Source organism: Dreissena polymorpha, chromosome 2, assembly GCF_020536995.1.
Source record: "Dreissena polymorpha isolate Duluth1 chromosome 2, UMN_Dpol_1.0, whole genome shotgun sequence".
NCBI classification, from domain to species: domain Eukaryota; kingdom Metazoa; phylum Mollusca; class Bivalvia; order Myida; family Dreissenidae; genus Dreissena; species Dreissena polymorpha.
The window spans coordinates 11685515-11707560 of NC_068356.1; the positions used below are offsets into that span (position 1 = coordinate 11685515).

At 35.0% G+C, this 22046-nt stretch overlaps 1 protein-coding gene across 1 annotated transcript; it reads right to left on the bottom strand.

The window, feature by feature from the left end:
• Positions 1–1723: 1723 nt before the first annotated feature.
• LOC127865840 (decapping and exoribonuclease protein-like) lies at positions 1724–21504 on the bottom strand. The gene is made up of 7 exons (XM_052405873.1): positions 20891–21504; positions 16383–16609; positions 6780–6875; positions 6465–6576; positions 5524–5659; positions 4321–4415; positions 1724–3449 (listed from the first exon to the last, which is right to left on the bottom strand). Exons 1-7 carry the CDS (start codon positions 21241–21243, stop codon positions 3317–3319), a joined length of 1152 nt encoding a protein of 383 aa, XP_052261833.1. The 5' UTR covers positions 21244–21504; the 3' UTR covers positions 1724–3316.
• Between the last annotated feature and the right edge of the window lie 542 nt (positions 21505–22046).

A 22046-nucleotide genomic window follows, 5' to 3' on the forward strand; every position in this document is an offset into this window, starting at 1 on the left:
ATCAAATTTGTTCAAATTAAGCCCTTGGGATCAAATTTGACTGTTCCCCAGGGGTCACAAAATTGAACATATGCTTATATTGGGCCCATTTTGTGCAAACTATAAAATTCTTCTTGTCCATAACCATTGGGCCTATTTCTACCAAATTCGGTAGGTAGTGACATCTAATAGTTCTCTACTTTGTTTGTTCAAATTATGCCCCTAGGAACAAATTTGACCTTGCCCCAGGGGTCACAAAAATGAACATATGCTTAAATAAGGCCTATTTTGTGCAAACTTTAAAAATCTTCTTGTTCTTAATTATAGAGCCTAGGGCTACCTATTTGGTATGTAGTGATATCTAATAGTCCTCTACCAAATTTGTTCAAATTATTGCCCTGGGCTCAAATTTGACCCGGCCCCGGGGGTCACAAAACTGAACATATGACGTTTACCAGTGGAAATTACTGCGGCCGTCTGGCTGTGACCAACAACAACATCAACATCTTGTAAACATGAGATAAAACCCTGTCATTTAGTGCCATTTAGGTCAGATGGTGACTGCATACAAAGGCATTGAAGTAAGAACATGTGTTATGAATGTTTTTCTTATAAACTGAAAAAAGTCAGGTTTTATTTAAATATGTCGAAAGTGACCATATATCCGGATGAAAATATTTTGGATGACATGTTAATTTCATGTCTTTTTTGTAGTGTTTAACTTAAAACCAGTTTAATAATATATTATTGATTTTAAAAACACAACTTCCATGAACATAATTATTTCAAGGAAAGTCAATATATGATACTGCACGGTAAACTCAAGCTTTGTATCCAAGAGAAGGTGTTGAAATTAATGAAGTGCAATGTTCTTAACTATTTTATATGCTGCTTTTTAATAACTAATGATTCATTGTTCCATTTGTGAATCGTGACTAATCATGAATTGTTGAAATGATTGTCAATTGCTCAACAATCCATACATATTTTTGACCATTTTATAATTTTCTTAATATAAGTTATGAATTGATCTTAGAAGTCAAATGTATTACTTAATTAAATACATTTATAAATATAAAGAAATAATCTTTAGATGATCATAATATTCTCAGGCCTGTTGGTCTTAGGGATGTGTGGGTTGATGAGCAATTTCTCCTTTTATCACAATTATTTCTACCCTACCTGATCATTTCCTTCATATTCTATTTTAATTCAATTGACGTCTGCAACCTCTTTCAAATTGGGAAAGTCCAAAATGTGTTGTTTGGTAAAGGGTTAAGGCATTTTGATTCGTATGGGTCTTGTGAATCTGTTTCAAATCAAATGCGTAGATTTGACCTTCAGCATCTAAAAATATGTGAAATACAAAGAACGACAATATCTTTTAGAGAGATAAATGTACCTACGTTATAAGCAAAGAACCTATGCAACAATTCCCGGGCTTTTTTGTCTGTTTAGTTAACACGGTAGTACTTTTTCCATATATAAAAATGCTCACCCTTCCAACTTTAAGCGCCCAGTTGGACGAGGGATAGAAAGAGAAAGTCACATGCTTGAGTACATTTCAACCCATGCGCAATACACGTTTTTTTTCGCAAAGAAAAAACAGTGGAGCGATACAGGGCCATCATGGCCTTCTTGTCTTTTTCATTACTATTCAGTTACAAATAACATCGTTGGTTTTTTCAGTCATGAAGATAACGACTAAAATTATAACTATATAAAAAAAACAACAACAAATAGCTTTGGTACATACATATTTCATATTTTGCGACATACATTTTCAACAATCTTTTACTTTACGTCAATTGACATTTTTGTTACAGTTCACATGTTCAATGTTGTTAACAGAACTGTTAGCAGACGAGAAATGTCAATTTTATTTAGCTTCGGCTTTACAAGTAACTTTTAGTCTTCAAAATCCAATGAAAAATGCATAGAAAAATCATCCAAAAGTGCCAAAAATTGCGAATTGAAACGAAAACGCAACTTTTTACCATTATGGAAAAGTGAGTTTGAATGGTTGAGATATGATGAATCGTTAGGAGCAATGTTTAATAATCAAATATTGTCACAAATCTATATTTAGACTTAAATAAGTTTTTAATTACTGTAATTATTTTGTTAAATGTGCAAAAATAAAAAAAGGTTTTGTGGTGTATCATTTTGATCTTTATTATGTCCACTATAGTAGTGGGGGACATATTGTTTTTGCCCGGTCTGTTGGTTGGTTGGTTGGTTTGCGCCAACTTTAACATTTACAATAACTTTTGCAATATTGAAGATAGCAACTTGATATTTGGCATGCATATGTATCTCATGGAGCTGCACATTTTGAGTGGTGAAAGGTCAAGGTCATCCTTCAAGGTCAAAGGTCAAATATATGGGTCAAAATCGCTCATTTAATGTACACTTTTGCAGTATTTCAATATTCAAGATAGCAACTTGATATTTGGCATGCATGTGTATCTCATGGAGCTGCACATTTTGAGTGGTGAAAGGTCAAGGTCATCCGTCAAGGTCAGAGGTCAAAAATTTTGTGGACAAAATCGCTCATTTTATGAGTACTTTTGCAATATTGAAGATAGCAACTTGATATTTGGCATGCATGTGTATCTCATGGAGCTGCACATTTTGAGTGGTAAAAGGTCAAGGTCATCCTTCAAAGTCAGAGGTCAAATATATGTGGCCCAAATCGCTTTTTTATGTATACTTTTGCAATATTGACGATAGCAACTTGATATTTGGCATGCATGTGTATCTCATGGTGCTGCACATTTTGAGAGGTGAAAGGTCAAGGTCATCCTTCAAGGTCAAATATATGGGTCAAAATTGCCCATGTAATGTCACTTCTGCAATATTGAAGCTAGCAATTTTATATTTGAAATGCATGTGTATTTCATAGAGCTGCACATTTTGAGTGGTGAAGGGTCAAGGTCATCCTTCAATGTCAAACGTCATATAGGGGGACATTGTGTTTCTAAAACACATCTTGTTTAAACATATGAGGTTTACAGTTAATGGTTAACAGTTAATGTGATATTTCATGTTTGGGAAAGGGGCTTTACGTTCAGTGCAAGTAGATTTTCTTATTACTTGCCCGGCAGGGCAAGTTGGTTTTTAGGTTAATGTTGAGCCCTGCATAGGCTAAACTAATTACAAGGTTATTATTCTGCCCTTCAAAATTAATCAAACTTCTAAATGTAGTAAACAGTTTCCACTTATGTACTTATATTATGTTTTCAACCTGCACAATGTGTTGTACTTCTGGTTCCAGCAGAAAATACCAACTTAGCCTATGCTGACTGACACATTACATTTTAACACAAAATCTACTTCAAACAGTGTGCTTTATGGCAGGCTCTTGCTGGTTTGTGTACCAGTCTGGTAGGAACTGGTACTGGGAGTCACGTCCCAGTCTTGTGCACAACACGTCCTTGCCAGGCATCCACTCCAATAGGTGAACAAGTCTGGAATGGAATTTGACAAAAGCATACACAGGTGAGGGGTCCTATTCACAGTTTACAAAATGGAATCTAAAATGTAGATTGAATGTATATGAAGATTCAAGGGACAAAGGAGGAAATTACAAAAGTATTTTAGTATCTGATACTTAAATACTTTTGCAATTTACTAATATGTCCCAATATTATTTACTTTCAAATGTATTGTTCTTTTTATGCCCCAGGTAGGGTGGCCCATAGCAGTCGCACTGTCAGTCTCTTTGCCCAACTGTCCATCTGGCATTGCTTTTAGAAGTTGTTTTCCTAAACGCTTGCAGCTATTGACCTAATTTTGGTATGTGAATCTTCCTACATGACTTAAAGATTAAGTTTGAGTTTCCTTCCAGTCCATTGATTTTTTCTAGCAAACAGGCCTTGGACTTAAAAATTTTCTTTGAATAACAGTTTTCCAAACCATTATCCTTAACACTAGAAGATATTGTCCTGATGTTAGGTATGTTAGTTGACATACATTACTCAAGATCAAGTTAGAGTTGCCTTCCAGTCTATTATTTTTGACAAAGTATATAAAGGGCATTGAACTTCGAAATTTTGTTAAAATAATACTTTTCTTGCAGTTTTTCCACAATGCTTTAAGATACTGATATTGTTTTGGTTTGTGAGTCTAAGTACATGGCTTACAGATTAATTTTTAGTTTTGTTCTCGTCCATTGGTTTTAGACAATCTTCTAGGCCCTGGATTCAACCATTTTCTCTAAAATAGCTGCCTGTGCGGTTTCAAAGTGTGGTAGAGGTGTTTCATTAACACAGCTCTTATACATGTTGAAATTACTTCTTTGAGTGGATACCATATTGCAACTTGATATCCTTTTCATACCTGTAGTCATCCTCTGTGACTGTGTCTTTAATGAAGGACAGGAACTGGTCTAAGAAGTTAAAGCACACATTTGGCAGCCATGGGTTGTAGAGATCCTGTAAATGGAATGGGAAAAAACATGGCTGGATATGTATAGAAAAAACTAAAAAGTAAAACTGATTAAATACAAAAGCAGATAGCTGGAGGGTCATGACAATTCGATTGACCAAATCAATTACCAAGGTAATAACTAAAACAAGCTCATACATTTGAATGTCAATGCCTACAAAATTACAGTTTCAACAAAAGGTTATAAAAATTATTATTCTAATACTACCCCAGATTCTATTTGACATGTTCATCCACAGTACTTTAAACAAACAATGGGATAATTTATTTTAAAACAAAATGTGGAGAGGAACAATCCTTAATTCATAATGAGTTAGAGTACACACTTGTTTCAGGACAGATGGATGTACAGACAGATGAACGAGAGACAACACACTGAGCATAACAGTTGCCATATACATCAAGAGTTATGTTTGTGAAACCCATTTCTTACTACTGAACTTTGAAACTCAGCCTTTATCTGAAAGTCATGCAGGTAGACCCACACGCTAAAAGTCAATAAATATCTGAAAGGGTTTCAGAAACAAGAATTGTCAGAGGACAGTTTGTACCGAGTTAAATTGGATTCCTAATGTACATGATCCATGACTACATCCATTTTGTGTTGGTGAAACAATTTATATTTGAACAAAACCTTTTGTTTTGTACTTGATTGTTTATTATTTGGCATGCTGATACAATTTAACTTGAGGCATATCACGAGAATTTGTCTTGTTTCACTGCTTTTGTATGGAATTGTTAGGACTAAATGTATTTGGCATGGAGGAACAGGTGAAGGTCACAAATAGATTTGATATTACTATGCAAGGTTAGATAAGTTAATTTAATGTGTTTCTGGTGGTAGCTCTGCTATATTTATAATATATTATTTTTTTAAGATTAAAAGAAAGTATGGTAGGATAAACAGAATATTAGGTTTGTGTCCTTATGTACTCGTCTCAAAAAGGCTTACATGGCTCAGCAAGGTTATGGGTGTAAACCTTTCTTACACTCGGAAAAATTCAACAACACTTGACACTAACATGATATTCTCTTTTCATCTATTTAATTTTTCTTTATTCACCCTTGATAACCCAACAGTCTAGTACTACCTACCTTTGTCATAGATGGTATTGTGTTGGTGTTGAATGATTCCAGACGATGGACCACACCATCATCGTCACGGTAGCCACAAATTACCTCTGGGATTCCAATAAGGAAGCTCTGAGCCCACCATTTGATCAACTTGAATCTGAAAGAAACATGAATCATGAATATCTTGTGCATAAATATTCTTTGAATATTCCAGGAAAAGTGCATGCAAATTGTGGGAGTTCAGAACAAATGCTTTTATATGTAATTTGAAAAATAGGGAATATGTCCTTAACATAACACAAAATCATAAAACCTTGAGAATGTGCAATCTTGCACATGGAGAAAATCATTCTGTAAATGTTTAACTAAACATTACATGCAAAATGAATGAGTGTGCACAGAAGCTTTCAATGTTACATGTAATTTAAACAGAGAACACCAATTCCTAAAGAAATAACTCAATAACATACCACTAGCACTTACTTGGAGATACTTAGTATGTACAAGTTGGACAAATTGCATGCAAAATGTAGGAGTTGTGCACAGAAGCTGATATATATATGTTATTTTATGCAATGACTCCTTACAAAAAATAGCTTAATTATAAAATATTGACAAAGCGCACTGTAACATTTAAAGATAATTATTTCATTAAAGTTTGACAAAAATCCCATGCCAAATGTAGGAGTCACGCATAGAAGACTGGTGGACAGAACCACGCCTAAAACAATGGAAGTAGGCCTACAATTAAAGATCATTAAGCCTTTCTGCTTAGTATAAGAAGACATGCAGTAACTGTCAGTTGTTGGTTACTTGCTATATAATGTTAATAGATACAAATGTGGAAATAAGATATAAGATGATTTTTTTAAAGCAAAATCAAGAAATGTTTTAATAACTCATAAATGTTTAAACAGTAAAACAAAACTAACTTATTTTTTTAATATTTTGCCATTCAATACCGTTTGAAACTAATTAACTGCTTTTGGTGTGTGAAATCTCTGGTTGTTTTGAATTCTACATAGTGAGGTTTCTTTCCTGTAGTATCGATGGCATCTACTTCTCCAGCAAAAACTGAAACAAATATGCCTCAGTATATTGGTATAATAAAATCAATTATATCCCCATTACCACTTGATTATACATGCTGATAAAAATAAATTACAATGATCCTTTTTGGTTAAATTGTGAATTATGAGAATCATGTCTTTGGCATGTTTACATGTAACAAATTATCTCATTCTTTACTTATTAATATTTTTCATAATACAATTTACCCAGTGAATGCGAATTCAGTCTAGAGCGTACGACAGTGCCAAATTCCTCACAGTTGTTGAACGGTGTATCTGTATTGGGTTTCGCATCCTTAGTATCTGAAATATACAGTGGTGAATGTCAAAACATTTGTGTAGGAGTCACCAATATCTGATAAGTCCTGACTGTTCACTTACAAGACTAACATACATTATATGGATACTATGTAGGATTCACCAATATCTGATAAGTCCTGACTGTTAACTTACAAGACTAACGGACATTATATGGATACTATGTAGGAGTCACCAATATCTGATAAGTCCTGACTGTTCACTTACAAGACTACATACATTATATGGATACTATGTAGGAGTCGCCTATATCTGATTAGTCCTGACTGTTCACTTACAAGACTAACATACATTATATGGATACTATGTAGGAGTCACCAATATCTGATTAGTCCTGACTGTTCACTTACAAGACTAACATACATTATATGGATACTATGTAGGAGTCACCAATATCTGATAAGTCCTGACTGTTCACTTACATGACTAACATACATTATATGGATATTATCTAGGAGTCGCCTATATCTGATTAGTCCTGACTGTTCACTTACAAGACTAACATACATTATATGGATACTATGTAGGAGTCGCCTATATCTGATTAGTCCTGACTGTTCAATTACAAGACTAACATACATTATATGGATACTATGTAGGAGTCACCAATATCTGATTAGTCCTGACTGTTCACTTACAAGACTAACATACATTATATGGATACTATGTAGGAGTCACCAATATCTGATTAGTCCTGACTGTTCAATTACAAGACTAACATACATTATATGGATACTATGTAGGAGTCGCCAATATCTGATTAGTCCTGACTGTTCACTTACAAGACTAACATACATTATATGGATACTATGTAGGAGTCCCCAATATCTGATTAGTCCTGACTGTTCACTTACAAGACTAACATACATTATATGGATACTATGTAGGAGTCACCAATATCTGATTAGTCCTGACTGTTCAATTACAAGACTAACATACATTATATGGATACTATGTAGGAGTCACCAATATCTGATTAGTCCTGACTGTTCAATTACAAGACTAACATACATTATATGGATACTATGTAGGAGTCGCCTATATCTGATTAGTCCTGACTGTTCACTTACAAGACTAACATACATTATATGGATACTATGTAGGAGTCACCAATATCTGATTAGTCCTGACTGTTCACTTACAAGACTAACATACATTATATGGATACTATGTAGGAGTCCCCAATATCTGATTAGTCCTGACTGTTCACTTACAAGACTAACATACATTATATGGATACTATGTAGGAGTCGCCTATATCTGATAAGTCCTGACTGTTCACTTACAAAATTAACATACATTATATGGATACTATCTAGGAGTCGCCTATATCTGATTAGTCCTGACTGTTCACTTACAAGACTAACATACATTATATGGATACTATGTAGGAGTCACCAATATCTGATTAGTCCTGACTGTTCACTTACAAGACTAACATACATTATATGGATACTATGTAGGAGTCGCCTATATCTGATAAGTCCGGACTGTTCACTTACAAGACTAACGGACATTATATGGATACTATGTAGGAGTCGCCAATATCTGATAAGTCCTGACTGTTCACTTACAAGACTACATACATTATATGAATACTATGCAAGAGTCACCAATATCTGATAAGTCCTGACTGTTCACTTACAAGACTAACATACATTATATGGATACTATCTAGGAGTCGCCTATATCTGATTAGTCCTGACTGTTCACTTACAAGACTAACATACATTATATGGATACTATGTAGGAGTCACCAATATCTGATTAGTCCTGACTGTTCACTTACAAGACTAACATACATTAAATGGATACTATGTAGGAGTCGCCTATATCTGATTAGTCCTGACTGTTCACTTACAAGACTAACATACATTATATGGATACTATGTAGGAGTCGCCTATATCTTATAAGTCCTGACTGTTCACTTACAAGACTACATGTAACATACATTATATGGATACTATCTAGGAGTCGCCTATATCTGATTAGTCCTGACTGTTCACTTACAAGACTAACATACATTATATGGATACTATGTAGGAGTCACCAATATCTGATAAGTCCTAACTGTTCACTTACAAGACTACATACATTATATGGATACTGTGTAGGAGCCGCCAATATCTGATTAGTCCTGACTGTTCAATTACAAGACTAACATACATTATATGGATACTATGTAGGAGTCGCCAATATCTGATAAGTCCTAACTGTTCACTTACAAGACTAACATACATTATATGGATACTATGTAGGAGTCACCAATATCTGATTAGTCCTGACTGTTCACTTACAAGACTAACATACATTATATGGATACTATGTAGGAGTCGCCAATATCTGATTAGTCCTGACTGTTCACTTACAAGACTAACATACATTATATGGATACTATGTAGGAGTCGCCTATATCTGATAAGTCCGGACTGTTCACTTACAAGACTAACGGACATTATATGGATACTATGTAGGAGTCGCCAATATCTGATAAGTCCTGACTGTTCACTTACAAGACTAACATACATTATATGGATACTATGTAAGAGTCACCAATATCTGATAAGTCCTGACTGTTCACTTACCAGACTTACATACATTATATGGATACTATCTAGGAGTCGCCTATATCTGATTAGTCCTGACTGTTCACTTACAAGACTAACATACAGTATATGGATACTATGTAGGAGTCACCAATATCTGATTAGTCCTGACTGTTCACTTACAAGACTAACATACATTATATGGATACTATGTAGGAGTCACCAATATCTGATTAGTCCTGACTGTTCACTTACAAGACTAACATACATTATATGGATACTATGTAGGAGTCGCCTATATCTGATAAGTCCTGACTGTTCACTTACAAGACTACATGTAACATACATTATATGGATACTATCTAGGAGTCGCCTATATCTGATTAGTCCTGATTGTTCACTTACAAGACTCACATACATTATATGGATACTATGTAGGAGTCACCAATATCTGATAAGTCCTGACTGTTCACTTACAAGACTACATACATTATATGGATACTGTGTAGGAGCCGCCAATATCTGATTAGTCCTGACTGTTCAATTACAAGACTACATACATTATATGGATACTATGTAGGAGTCGCCTATATCTGATTAGTCCTGACTGTTCACTTACAAGACTAACATACATTATATGGATACTATGTAGGAGTCACCAATATCTGATAAGTCCTGACTGTTCACTTACAAGACTAACATACATTATATGGATACTATGTAGGAGTCGCCTATATCTGATAAGTCCTGACTGTTCACTTACAAGACTACATGTAACATACATTATATGGATACTATCTAGGAGTCGCCTATATCTGATAAGTCCTGACTGTTCACTTACAAGACTACATGTAACATACATTATATGGATACTATGTAGGAGTCACCAATATCTGATAAGTCCTGACTGTTCACTTACAAGACTACATACATTATATGGATACTATGTAGGAGTCACCAATATCTGATTAGTCCTGACTGTTCACTTACAAGACTAACGGACATAATATGGATACTATGTAGGAGTCGCCAATATCTGATAAGTCCTGACTGTTCACTTACAAGACTAACATACATTATACGGATACTATGTAGGAGTCACCAATATCTGATTAGTCCTGACTGTTCACTTACAAGACTAACATACATTATATGGATACTATGTAGGAGTCACCAATATCTGATTAGTCCTGACTGTTCAATTACAAGACTAACATACATTATATGGATACTATGTAGGAGTCGCCAATATCTGATTAGTCCTGACTGTTCACTTACAAGACTAACATACATTATATGGATACTATGTAGGAGTCGCCAATATCTGATAAGTCCTAACTGTTCACTTACAAGACTAACATACATTATATGGATACTGTGTTTTTAAATTTTAATATCTGAATACTGAATTTGGTATTCAATGTAATCCAGATAAAACAAGACCTGAGTTTATGAAACAGTGCTCCCCAATGCACTTTTTAGAGAAAATTGTTAAGTCCAAGGTACATAAGTTTACCAAAAATTACCGGTAATCAACCGCAATGAAAATCACATTTCATATGAAAGTCATGTAGGTAGACTCACATACCAAAAATCAGCTCAATTTATAAAAAAAAACAGACTGCTGGACAGTCCTTCTGCTATTTAACAATGCTACCAGGGGGGGGGGGGGGGGGGGGCATTAAAATATATTAAAGCTTGCAAAAATGAACCCCACAATCATGAACCTCACTTTCATAATTATGCTCTTGGATTATTTTCTAGTGTTGTACACGGCTATAGTACACTGCTATACTCAAGCATGTGCTTCACTCGTTAAATAACACCACATTAAGGTTGCTAGTGTTATTTTTTTCAATACAAACCAAATGAACCGTAATATATTTAAGTATTCTGACACTTAGAATTTTTGTCTTTTCTTCTCCAAAAAATTTAGATACACTATAATATTCTTGAAAGTAAATGTCCAAAAATTTGAGTCGCCCTCAAAATATACCTATTTCATCTATGTGAATATGTTTGATGTTGTTTTACAAAATGATACTCAAATGGTGAATTTTGACCACAGAGTACAAAAATTATCCTTCATAAACTGCAGAATGAACCTTTAAATATTAAAATTCAACTAATATATAATGTCAATGTACTAGTTATAATAAATATGTTCTTTGTTCTAGAATTTTGTGTTCAACACGTCTACATGTACTGCAATACAACCGGAGCCTTTTTGTCCCACTTTATATTTTGAGCGGGGGCTTGTTTTCTTAGATAACTAAATTTTAATTACCAAACAGACAATGCCCCATTAATAAACACTACTGCACATTTTTAAAAGACTTGAGATTATCATTATTGTCACTAAATAACAGCAAACAGTTGTTCTCTTAAGGATACAAAACAAACACTGTGAATAAACAAGACTATTGCCAAGCAATAAAAGTCCCCTACCGGCTCCACCATTGTCAGAAATTCCACCATTGTCAGAATATTTTTTGTTGGTGCCATAGCAACCAGAATTTTTGACATAGGAACAAAATGAAATGACGTGCATAATGTCCATATTGCCATCTATCCATGTTGGAAGTTTCATTAAAACAAGAGGGCCTGAAAGGCCCAAAGTCGCTCACCTGAGATAACAAGATATTACCGGTACTAGGACAAATCTTCTGACCAAGTTTTACGAAGATCGGAAAATAAATGTGGCCTCTAGAGTGTTAACAAGGTTTTACTATAGCCATATAAGGAAAAATGCCCCGCCACCTGGCAGCCATGTTTTTCAACCAACCGGATCATTTTTGAACTCGTCCAAGATATTATCGGGATGAATCATCTGACCAAGTTTCGTGAAGATCGGACAGTTAATGTGGCCTCTAGAGTGTTAACAAGATTTTACTATAGCCATATAAGGAAAAATGCCCCGCCCCTTGGAAGCCATTTTTTTCAAGCAAACATAATTATTTTCGAACTCATCCAAGATATTATTGAGACCAATCTTCTGACTAAATTTCATGAAGATAGGACAATAAATGTGGCCTCTAGAGTCTTAACAAGGTTTTACTATAGCCATATATAGCCATATAAGGAAAAATGCCCCGCCCCTGGTGGCTATGTTTTTAAAGCAACCAAAACCATTTTTGAACTCATCCAAGATATCATTGGGTCAAATCTTCTGACCAAGTTTCATGATGATTGGAAAATAAATGTGACCTCTAGAGTGTTAACAAGGTTTTACTATAGCCATAAAAGGAAAACAGCCCCGCCCCCGTGGTGGCCATGTTTTTCAACCAACCGGTATCATTTTTGAACTCGTTCTAGGTATTATTAGGATGAATCTTCTGACCGAGTTTCATTAAGATCGGACTATGAATGTGGCCTCTAGAATGTTAACAAGATTTTACAATAGCCTTATATAGCCATATAAGAAAAAATGCCCCGCCCCTTGGCAGCCATGTTTTTCAAGCAAACGTACCCATTTTCGAACTCATCCAAGATGTCATTAAGACAAATCTTCTGACCATATTTCATCAAGATTGGACAATAAATGTGGCCTCTAGAGCGTTAACAAGGTTTATCTATATAGCCATATAAGGAAAAATGCCCCGCCCATGGCGGCCATGTTTTTAAACCAACCGGCATCATTTTCGAACTCATCCAAGATATTATTAGGATGAATTTTCTGACCAAGTTTCATGAAGATCGGACAATAAATGTGGCCTCTAGAGTGTTAACAAGATTTTACTATAGCCATATATAGCCATATAAGGAAAAATGCCCCACTCCTTGGCAGCCATGTTTTCAAGCAAATGTTACCATTTTTCAACTCATCCAAGATATCAGTGAGACAAATCTTCTGAGCAAGTTTCATGAAGATTGGAAAATAAATGTGGCCTCTAGAGTGTTAACAAGGTTTTACTATAGCCATTTAAGGAAAATGCCCCGCCCCCTGGCAGCCATGTTTTTCAACTAACCGGCATCATTTTCAAACTCGTCCTAGATATTATTGGGGTGAATCTTCTGACCAATTTTTGATGAAGATCAGACAATAAATGTGGCCTCTAGAGTGTTAACAAGATTTTACTATAGCCATATATAGCCATATAAGGAAAAATGCCCCGCGCCTTGGCAGCCATTTTTCTCGAGCAAACGTAACCATTTTCGAACTCATCCAAGATATCATTGAAACCAATCTTCTGACCAAATTTCATGAAGATTGGACAATAAATGTGGCCTATAGAGAGTTAACAAGGCAAATGTTGACGGCGCACAACGGACGACGGACAAAAAGCGATCACAAAAGCTCACCATGAGCTCGTTGAACATGCTCAGGTGAGCTTAAAATATGAAGAACTTTTAAAGTTATCGCAGGATCCAGAAAACCACCATTTTCAGCAGTTTTTCTAGTCTGTTTGTTGCCATAGCAACCAGAATTTTTGAGGTAGGAACAAAATGAAATGATGTGCATAATGCCCATATTGCCATCTATTTATGTTTCAAGTTGCGTGAAAAAATATGAAGAACTTTTAAAGTTATTGCAGGATCCAGAAAACCACCATTTTCAGTAGAATTTCTAGTCTATTTGCTGCCATAGCAACCAGAATTTTTGACCTAAGAACAAAATGAAATGACGTGCATAATGTCCATATTGCCATCTATCCATGTTTCAAGTTTGATGAAAAAATACGAAGAACTTTATAAAGTTATCGCAGGATCCAGAAAACCACCATTTCCAGCAGTATTTCTTGTCTATTTGTTGCCAAAGCAACCAGAATTATTGACGTAGGAACAAAATGAAATGACATGCATAATGTCCTCCATATTGCCATCTATCCATGTTTCAAGTTTCATGAAAAAATATTAAGAACTTTAAAGGTTATCCCAGGATCCAGAAAAAGTGTGACAGACTCACAGACTGACGGACAGACAGACCGACGGACACACAGAGCACAAACTTGTAGGGGACTAATAAAGCATCACTTATTTGTTTTCTTGCCACGATCATTTCAACTGCGCAACGGCATAAAGCTATTGGTTAATATCATTACCTTTATCAAGTTTACATGCCTATTTACCCAATTAAGGCAAATGCTATGGTCCATTGACTTGTTGTCAGTATTCATCTTAAGGTTTTATTCACCTCACCTTTTTGTAAAAATACATGTGTAATGTGTCATGTGATTAAAGCAAATCAGATGAATTTAAATAAATGCAAATTAACAAAAATTTAGTCAAAAGTCATTAAACAAGAGGGCCATGAGCCCTAAAGCCCTCACATGAGACCCATTGGAACTAGACTATTCTGAGAGGGCCTGAAAGGTCCAAAGTCGCTCACCTGAGATACAAAAGAACTGACCTGCTCAGTGCAGCCCCAAGATATCATTAGAACAAATGTTCGAACCTAGTTTGATGAAGAGTGAACTATATATGTAAATTTTAGACTTTTAGAGTGCTAACGTTTTACTTTAGCCATATTAGGATAAATGTTTTTCAACAGACAGAAACTATTTTCAAACTTATTCAACATATCATTAGAACAAATGTTCTTACAAAGTGTTAACAAGATTGGACAATACATGTGACTTTTATAGTGTTAAGAAGTTTTTGCTACAGCCATATCAGGGGTGTGATTGAGGCAAAGTCAGAGGGGAGGAAAATTCTGTTGACTGATTTTGACTATGTGAATGGCGCCCATAACGCAATGACAAACCTAAAAACAGATATTAAAATAAACAACTTCTTGAACTTCATAACAATATTTTTTTTATAAAAACCTGTTAAACTTCACATTTAACATACTGAGGATGCAAAGTAAACAGTTAAGTAAGTATTTATTGTGATCAATAGCAGCAGTTTTTCAATGTATTGAATTACAGTTAATAGACTAAATATAAACATACACACTTGAGTGTTCTTCTAGTGTTAATGATGTATTAACTTAGTTAAATTAATATATTTAATTTGTTTACCTTTCAATATCTTGCATTTCACATCTTCACTCAGTTCAAAGCTATTTCAGTTAACTGAACAGCGTGACAAACATAATAAAGCAGAATATGCATATGAATCTGATTATACACAGACCCACAGACATATAAATCAAATCATGTTTGTCTATTTCCATGTTCGAATGATACTCTTCTAAATTGTTTTACTTCGCGAGTAACTAAACTCCAATTTGCAAACACTGGTTTCTGTGACACAAATTCAGTGGGCACATTTCTTAACAAAATATGTGTTGCTTGTATCTTAAACGTAGTCTTTTTTGACAAACACATTTCATTATTCCTATCAGACTAGGTGATGTCAGTCGTTTATTCGATTGCTATTTGTTATTTCAATAATCTTAATTTTCTCTTCACAACGGCGCCATTTGCAAACAAATCAGCTGAGCGCATTTTAAGAACACGATTTTAATTGGAAGATTGGGAAACGACAGCCAATTATATGGCTCGTTTTAAAATTGCTTAGGCAGAATCTACCAGTGTAAAATGCCGAGAGATTTCGCGGGATGCGGATATTTCGGGCCGCTTATGAAATACGTCCGCGGAATCGGTGGTAGCCCCTCTCCCCCACATTTTTAAAAACGAATTAACGCAAATCTCAGAAGTGATATCCGGGACAACCGGATCCGCGGAAAAAAATCACACCCCTGCATATACATGTAAGGAAAAATTCCCCGCTCCCTTGCGGCCATGTTTTTCAACCAATCGGAACCATTTTCAAACTCCAAGATATCATGGGCACAAAGGTTGTGACCAAGTTTAATGAAGATTGGACAATAAATGTGCCTTTTAGAGTGTTAACAAGTTTTTACTATAGCCATATAGAAAAAATGACCCGAGGGTGTCCAAAGTTTTAGAAAACTTAATTACAGAAGTTAAGGTATTTGAATATAATTACATGTAAAGGGTAATGTCAGGTTAAGGTTTGTGAGCTTTCTACATGTACCTGCAGTAAGGTACTGTTCAAATTTCCATCCCCAACAGCATATTTCCTTGTCCCTCTCTGTCAGTTTAGCTGTCTGCGCTATCTTAGCCTCAGTGTTGTATTCACACAGGTAGTAAGTGCCATTGTACCTTGTTACTGCAATCTTCCAATCATCCCTGTTCTCATATGGCGTGCAGAGTATCTTGGTCAGCAAGCCCCTCCAGCAGATGAAATCAGTATGAAGATCCCTGAATCAGATCATTCAACAGGCAAATAATCTATTACCATCTGATATGTCCATCATCAAACCACATACCAGTTGAAATATTGTATTCGTAGGTACAAACTTTTTACAAAATGAAAGCTAAATCTTAAAAATGTTAAAATACAAAACAATAAAAACATGCCCCTCCCCCAGTACACACACACACACCCTTAATACCCAGACTTGCAGTTTGGTTTGATTGGCCAATGTCGGCTCGGGTACTACTTAAATGTACCCCGGGTTCTGTTAAGTTTACTTAAATGTACCCCGGGTACGGAAAATATACTAACACGTACCCAGCCGATTTAGACTCTAGAGTTTTAGCCAATTTAGACTCAAGAGTTTTATTACAACCCAAATTCTGATGTTTTAAGTCGTGCTATGGAATACATAACACATTTTTTTTAAACATAACCTGCCTCAACATGCTTTCTGAGTGGAATTTTAGGCCATTTTACAGAATATTGACATAAATATGAACATAACTTAACTTGAACAAATAAGCCTACAACGACCAAGTTAGCCTTAGAATTCCCGGGTTCTTTTCGGGATATTTTCCGTATCCTGGGTACATTTAAGTATACTTAAAGAGTACCCAGGGTACATTTAAGTAGTACCCGAGCCGACAATGACCAATCGAGCATCAATATGTGCAACTGTTTAAAGATTCTCTACATATCGTACCGAAAACACACAAGTCTATGCTGAAAATATTGTTAGACACAGAGCTCAACATTTATGGTTGTCCTATTGCCCCTGGCAAGTAAAAGTTGGGTCCGGCAAGTTATTTTATAGTAAAGTTGTCCTCCTGGGCAAGTGCAAAAAAGAACAAAGAGCATTTAATTTAGATTTTAATTAGACTTAAATTGCTGTAATCATTTTGTTAAATGTGCAAAAATAAAATAGGGTTTATGGGATATCATTTTTATCTTTATTAAAAAATATGAGATTTTCAGTTAATGCGATATTTCATATTTGGGCAAGTTGCTTTACTACAAGTGCAAGTAGATTTTCTAAGTTATTGCTCGGAAGGGCAAGTTGGTTTTAAGGTCAGTGTTGAGCCCTGAGACAGTCACATAACAAGCCCTAATATCCCGGGGGATGTCCACTTAATCAAATTCTAGTATTTAAATGGGTCCAGTTTATCAAAATTCTTGTATTGAAATGGGTCCACCTTCTCTATGGTATCGTATACAAATGCTTTAAAAAAATCTTATATCAAAATGGGTCTACTTTATCAGAGTTCTGGCATTAAAATGGGTCACATTTCGGAAGTTTCAGCCTACCCTAAAATTTGGGAAATTCCCCCCCCCCCCCCGGGCCCCTATATAAAACCTTAGCTATTGACTTAAATGTTGATGGGGTCTTAATTTCCTCCTGAGTAACCAGCAATGAAGATTTTATAGGTAAACAAAAACATTTCAAGTGGAGCTTAATAATGTAGTAATTGTCAGAAATTGTGTTAGATTTGCATTTATACTTGGTCCTCTCAAGCTTGAAATCCTGGTTTGATCCCTGGCGCCATCATCATTATCTACTCATTTTCTATTTTAAATACTTTTAAGTAGTCGAAAAAGTAGCTGCATTTACAGAAAATATACTTAAAACTACCCCAGAGTATGGGCAGGTGCCTTCAAGTGTATTTACAATCCCTGGGGTAAATTGATGTATATTTTGAGTACCTAGGGTACTTTAAAAGGGACCTTTTCATGTTTTGATAAATTGACAAAATTTAAAAAAGTTTCAGATTTGAAAATTTTCGTTGTAGATGTTTTTGGCAAGGAAACAGTAATACTTATCATTTACCATGCTTTAAAATATCCATTATATCAGGGTGCAGGATCATGTGACTTTATGGGGTTCACAAATGGATGTTAATGGATGCAGGCTTTTTCCGCCCATAGCCACGGGTCCGAATATCGGCCCCATTCCCAATTCAAATCCGGTTGTTTTTTTCCCAATTGAAAAAAAAATTCCCAATTCGAACTTCCAATGATCGCAAACTTGATTTTTTTTTCGGCTGCTAAAAACGCGCAAAATAACGGTACCTTAATCTGCAAACTAAACATTGCCGAAAACCCGCGAGTTTTTGAGCCCGGCTTTGTATCGATCAATACTGCGCGCACGTTTATGTGCAGGTAACCATTAATCGTCATGGCGTCTCACAACAGTAAATACTACGTTCCGAAAATAAGAAAGAAAGATGCAAAAAATACGCCGACAATTTCGTCTCTTTTTAAAAAGCAAACTAAAAAACCAACAACATCGGGTTAGGTAAGTATAATAATGCACCGAAATATTTCTAGTAATAAACGAAGATCGTTATAAATGATTTCCGAAATTCTACAACAAGATGCGAGCGACAGTCTTTCTGGCTCGTTTTGTTTTTGTTATCTGAAATTGATTATAGATCGATTCATTTGTTAGTAATTGTTTTCTTTGATATTCTTCTTATTTTAAGGCATTCAATCAGTACTAAAATCTTAAACATGCATGCATAATATGCCCAACTGCAATATAAAAGGTAACTATTTGTTTGTGCAGCAGTGTCTCATAAATAACACTAGCTTTTATGCAGTGAAATGCTTTTATTTCAGCAGCCACAAGAGACAGATTTGATACATCAAACAGAAGTAACCCAGCCCCCACCAGGACTGACTGACACAGAGGTGTCCCATCCCCCACAAGAACTCACAGAAGTGACACAATTCCAATCAAATACAAGAGAACATTAGTTTGTGAGAACTTAAAGACCTCCGGTTCAGAAGCTGATGCCGCATATACAATTGTTATTGTCTTGTTACTTTGACATTTAGGTTAAGAAATGTTGAATACTGACACTGTGTTTGTTTATATTTTATTAACATAGGCATGGCAATGTACACTTATCACAAATATTCATAATATTTTGTAAAAAATTTATAATATGATTACAAAATAGCCATTATTTACCAGTAAACAGCTTCTTTGAAATATAATAAACACTATTTACATGCGATTATTTTTCCCAATTGAGCCAGTTTTGCGATTATTTTTTTTCCCAAAATGGGATTTTTCACGACGCGAAATTCCCAAAATTCCAGTGTGGCGTTTTCCCAAAATGGAGCGGAAAAAGCCTGGGATGTAAAGAGACCGGTAAGTGTTGCTTTTTTTCAAATACCTTTTTAAAACATTTTTTTCTGAAGAATTTCAAATAGTGCATAAAATACAGTTTTGTATGTGGCTTATGGCAATGTGAAAAACATTAGAATTAATTAATTCAATAAGCCCGTGTTCTTTGCCAAAAACCTCCATTTTACAACATTCATTTACACAGAAAGGCTGTATGCAATGTGAAATTTTCGCACTGATTCAGACGTATTCAATAATATATTCTCTAGTCTAAAGATAGCGGCACAAACTGCAAGAAAAACTGTCGTTTATGCACTAAATATTTTTGCAAACATATTTCAATAACTTGAAATATTTGCAAAATTTAAAATAAAGTTCTAAACAGTGTGCTTTCATTCTGGGCAGCTCATGTATAATCATCTGTGAACCAAGTTGATCATGCACCCTGTATGTGCATCATTTAACAAGAGATGTGTTTGTCAGAAACAAAATGCCCCCTACTGCGCCGCTTTAAATTTTTTATTTGACTTAGCGTGCAGGATGACCTTTACCTTTCATCCACTCAAAATGTGCAGCTCTATGAGATACACATGCATGCCAAATATCAAGTTGCTATCATCAATATTGCAAAAGTTATGACCAATGTTAAAGTTTTGGACACACACACACAGTGACACACACACACATACAATGACAGACAGGCCAAAAATAATATACCCCCAAACATTTGATCCAGGTCATTAAAACTGAGAATGATAAAGCAATACAAGCGCTAAATGATTGTACAATTTGGAAAGTTTTGTTGTTATCGTTATATTTTGTGACCTTACGAGGATTTCTTATTATATAAATTATTATTTAGATGCTTTATCATGTCAGCATGGATGGCCGAGTGGTCTAAGCTGTAGCCTTATACTCCAAGAGTGAGTGGGTCAAGCCCAGGTGTGGATTACTTTTTTTCTTTGTTCGATTTTATTTTTGTTTTTAACTGGAACTCTTTAGTTTCGATGTAAATACATTTATCCTTAATTAATAGTACCTGAGATGACAACAGCAAAGTAAGCCTCACTACCTTTATCGGTGAATAAATTAATTTAACAAATCAGGCATTAATTTATAAGGAACAATCACAAAAGAAATAGTAATCACAAACCTATTTGATGAAATGTCATCAGCAACAAGTTCTTTTGAAGCTTTAAGTACAAACTTGTCTCTATTTCCATTGATCCATTTTAATAAATTATCTATCTTCTCTGATTTTGACTCATCTTTTTTAACCATATCACTATATCTTTTCTTGAGATCAAAGCAGACATTGTTTAAGTCTGATGGCTTTATAAAGTACTTCAGCTGCTGTTTACTTATACTAAACTCTCTATTTATGTCCAGTGAGAAATAGCCTATTTCCTCAGGCTGCCTAAAATGTGGAAATTTTAAGTCGAACTGTCGAAAGTCTTTCGTAAGGAAAGGAGCTAGTCTGTGTGTTTCATTGCTAACTCCAGCCATATTTAGTTTTATGTTCCAGCAATGTATTTGTTGAATTTGAACTCTATTTACAATGAATCATTATCTAATAGTAAAACTATTTAGGGCACACAGTTCGTTTATAAATACACGTCGTTTACAAGCTTTAATGCGGTTGTAGTATACTTATTAACAAAGACCTATAGATAACATAGGTCTTTGTTATTAATTAAGATGTTTAATCCAATACTTCTTTACTTCTAAGAAGGGAAACCATAGTTCACAAAAAATGCCAGTTTCAGTTTCACATTTTATGCAGTCAATCGTCTTCTGATCCAGAGTTATCTGACTAGCATGCACTTTAGGTCACAATATACCAAAAGATTTCCTTAACAAATTCAATGTAAAATCAACAACTTCAACGAAAAATAAAGTCAAACTTTTGCGCGTAGACACCCCCATACCCGGACCTTTTCTTAAAGAGCGTGCCAAGCCGAAGGTATTTAAACAATAAAAAAGATAGGTCATACGTATTGTCTCGATGCAGTATGTTCCATCAGGGACCTATACAAACAAATAGGTCACTGGTTCCATTTGCTGCTTTAATTTTGTTAAGACTAAATCGCATCTACCATTTCAAAACATCCCACTTGACCTTCTTTTCTGCTTTTATAGCAAATGCATATTTTCTTTCAGTCAACTGATACAATGAAACCATGCTTAACATTAAATATATTTAGTAGTTACAGTTATTAGTGCAAACTAAGCAAACAATATTCTATATATGACTAAAATACTGGCTCCTGTTATCAGCTATGGCAAATGATCTTATATGATGACCCTAA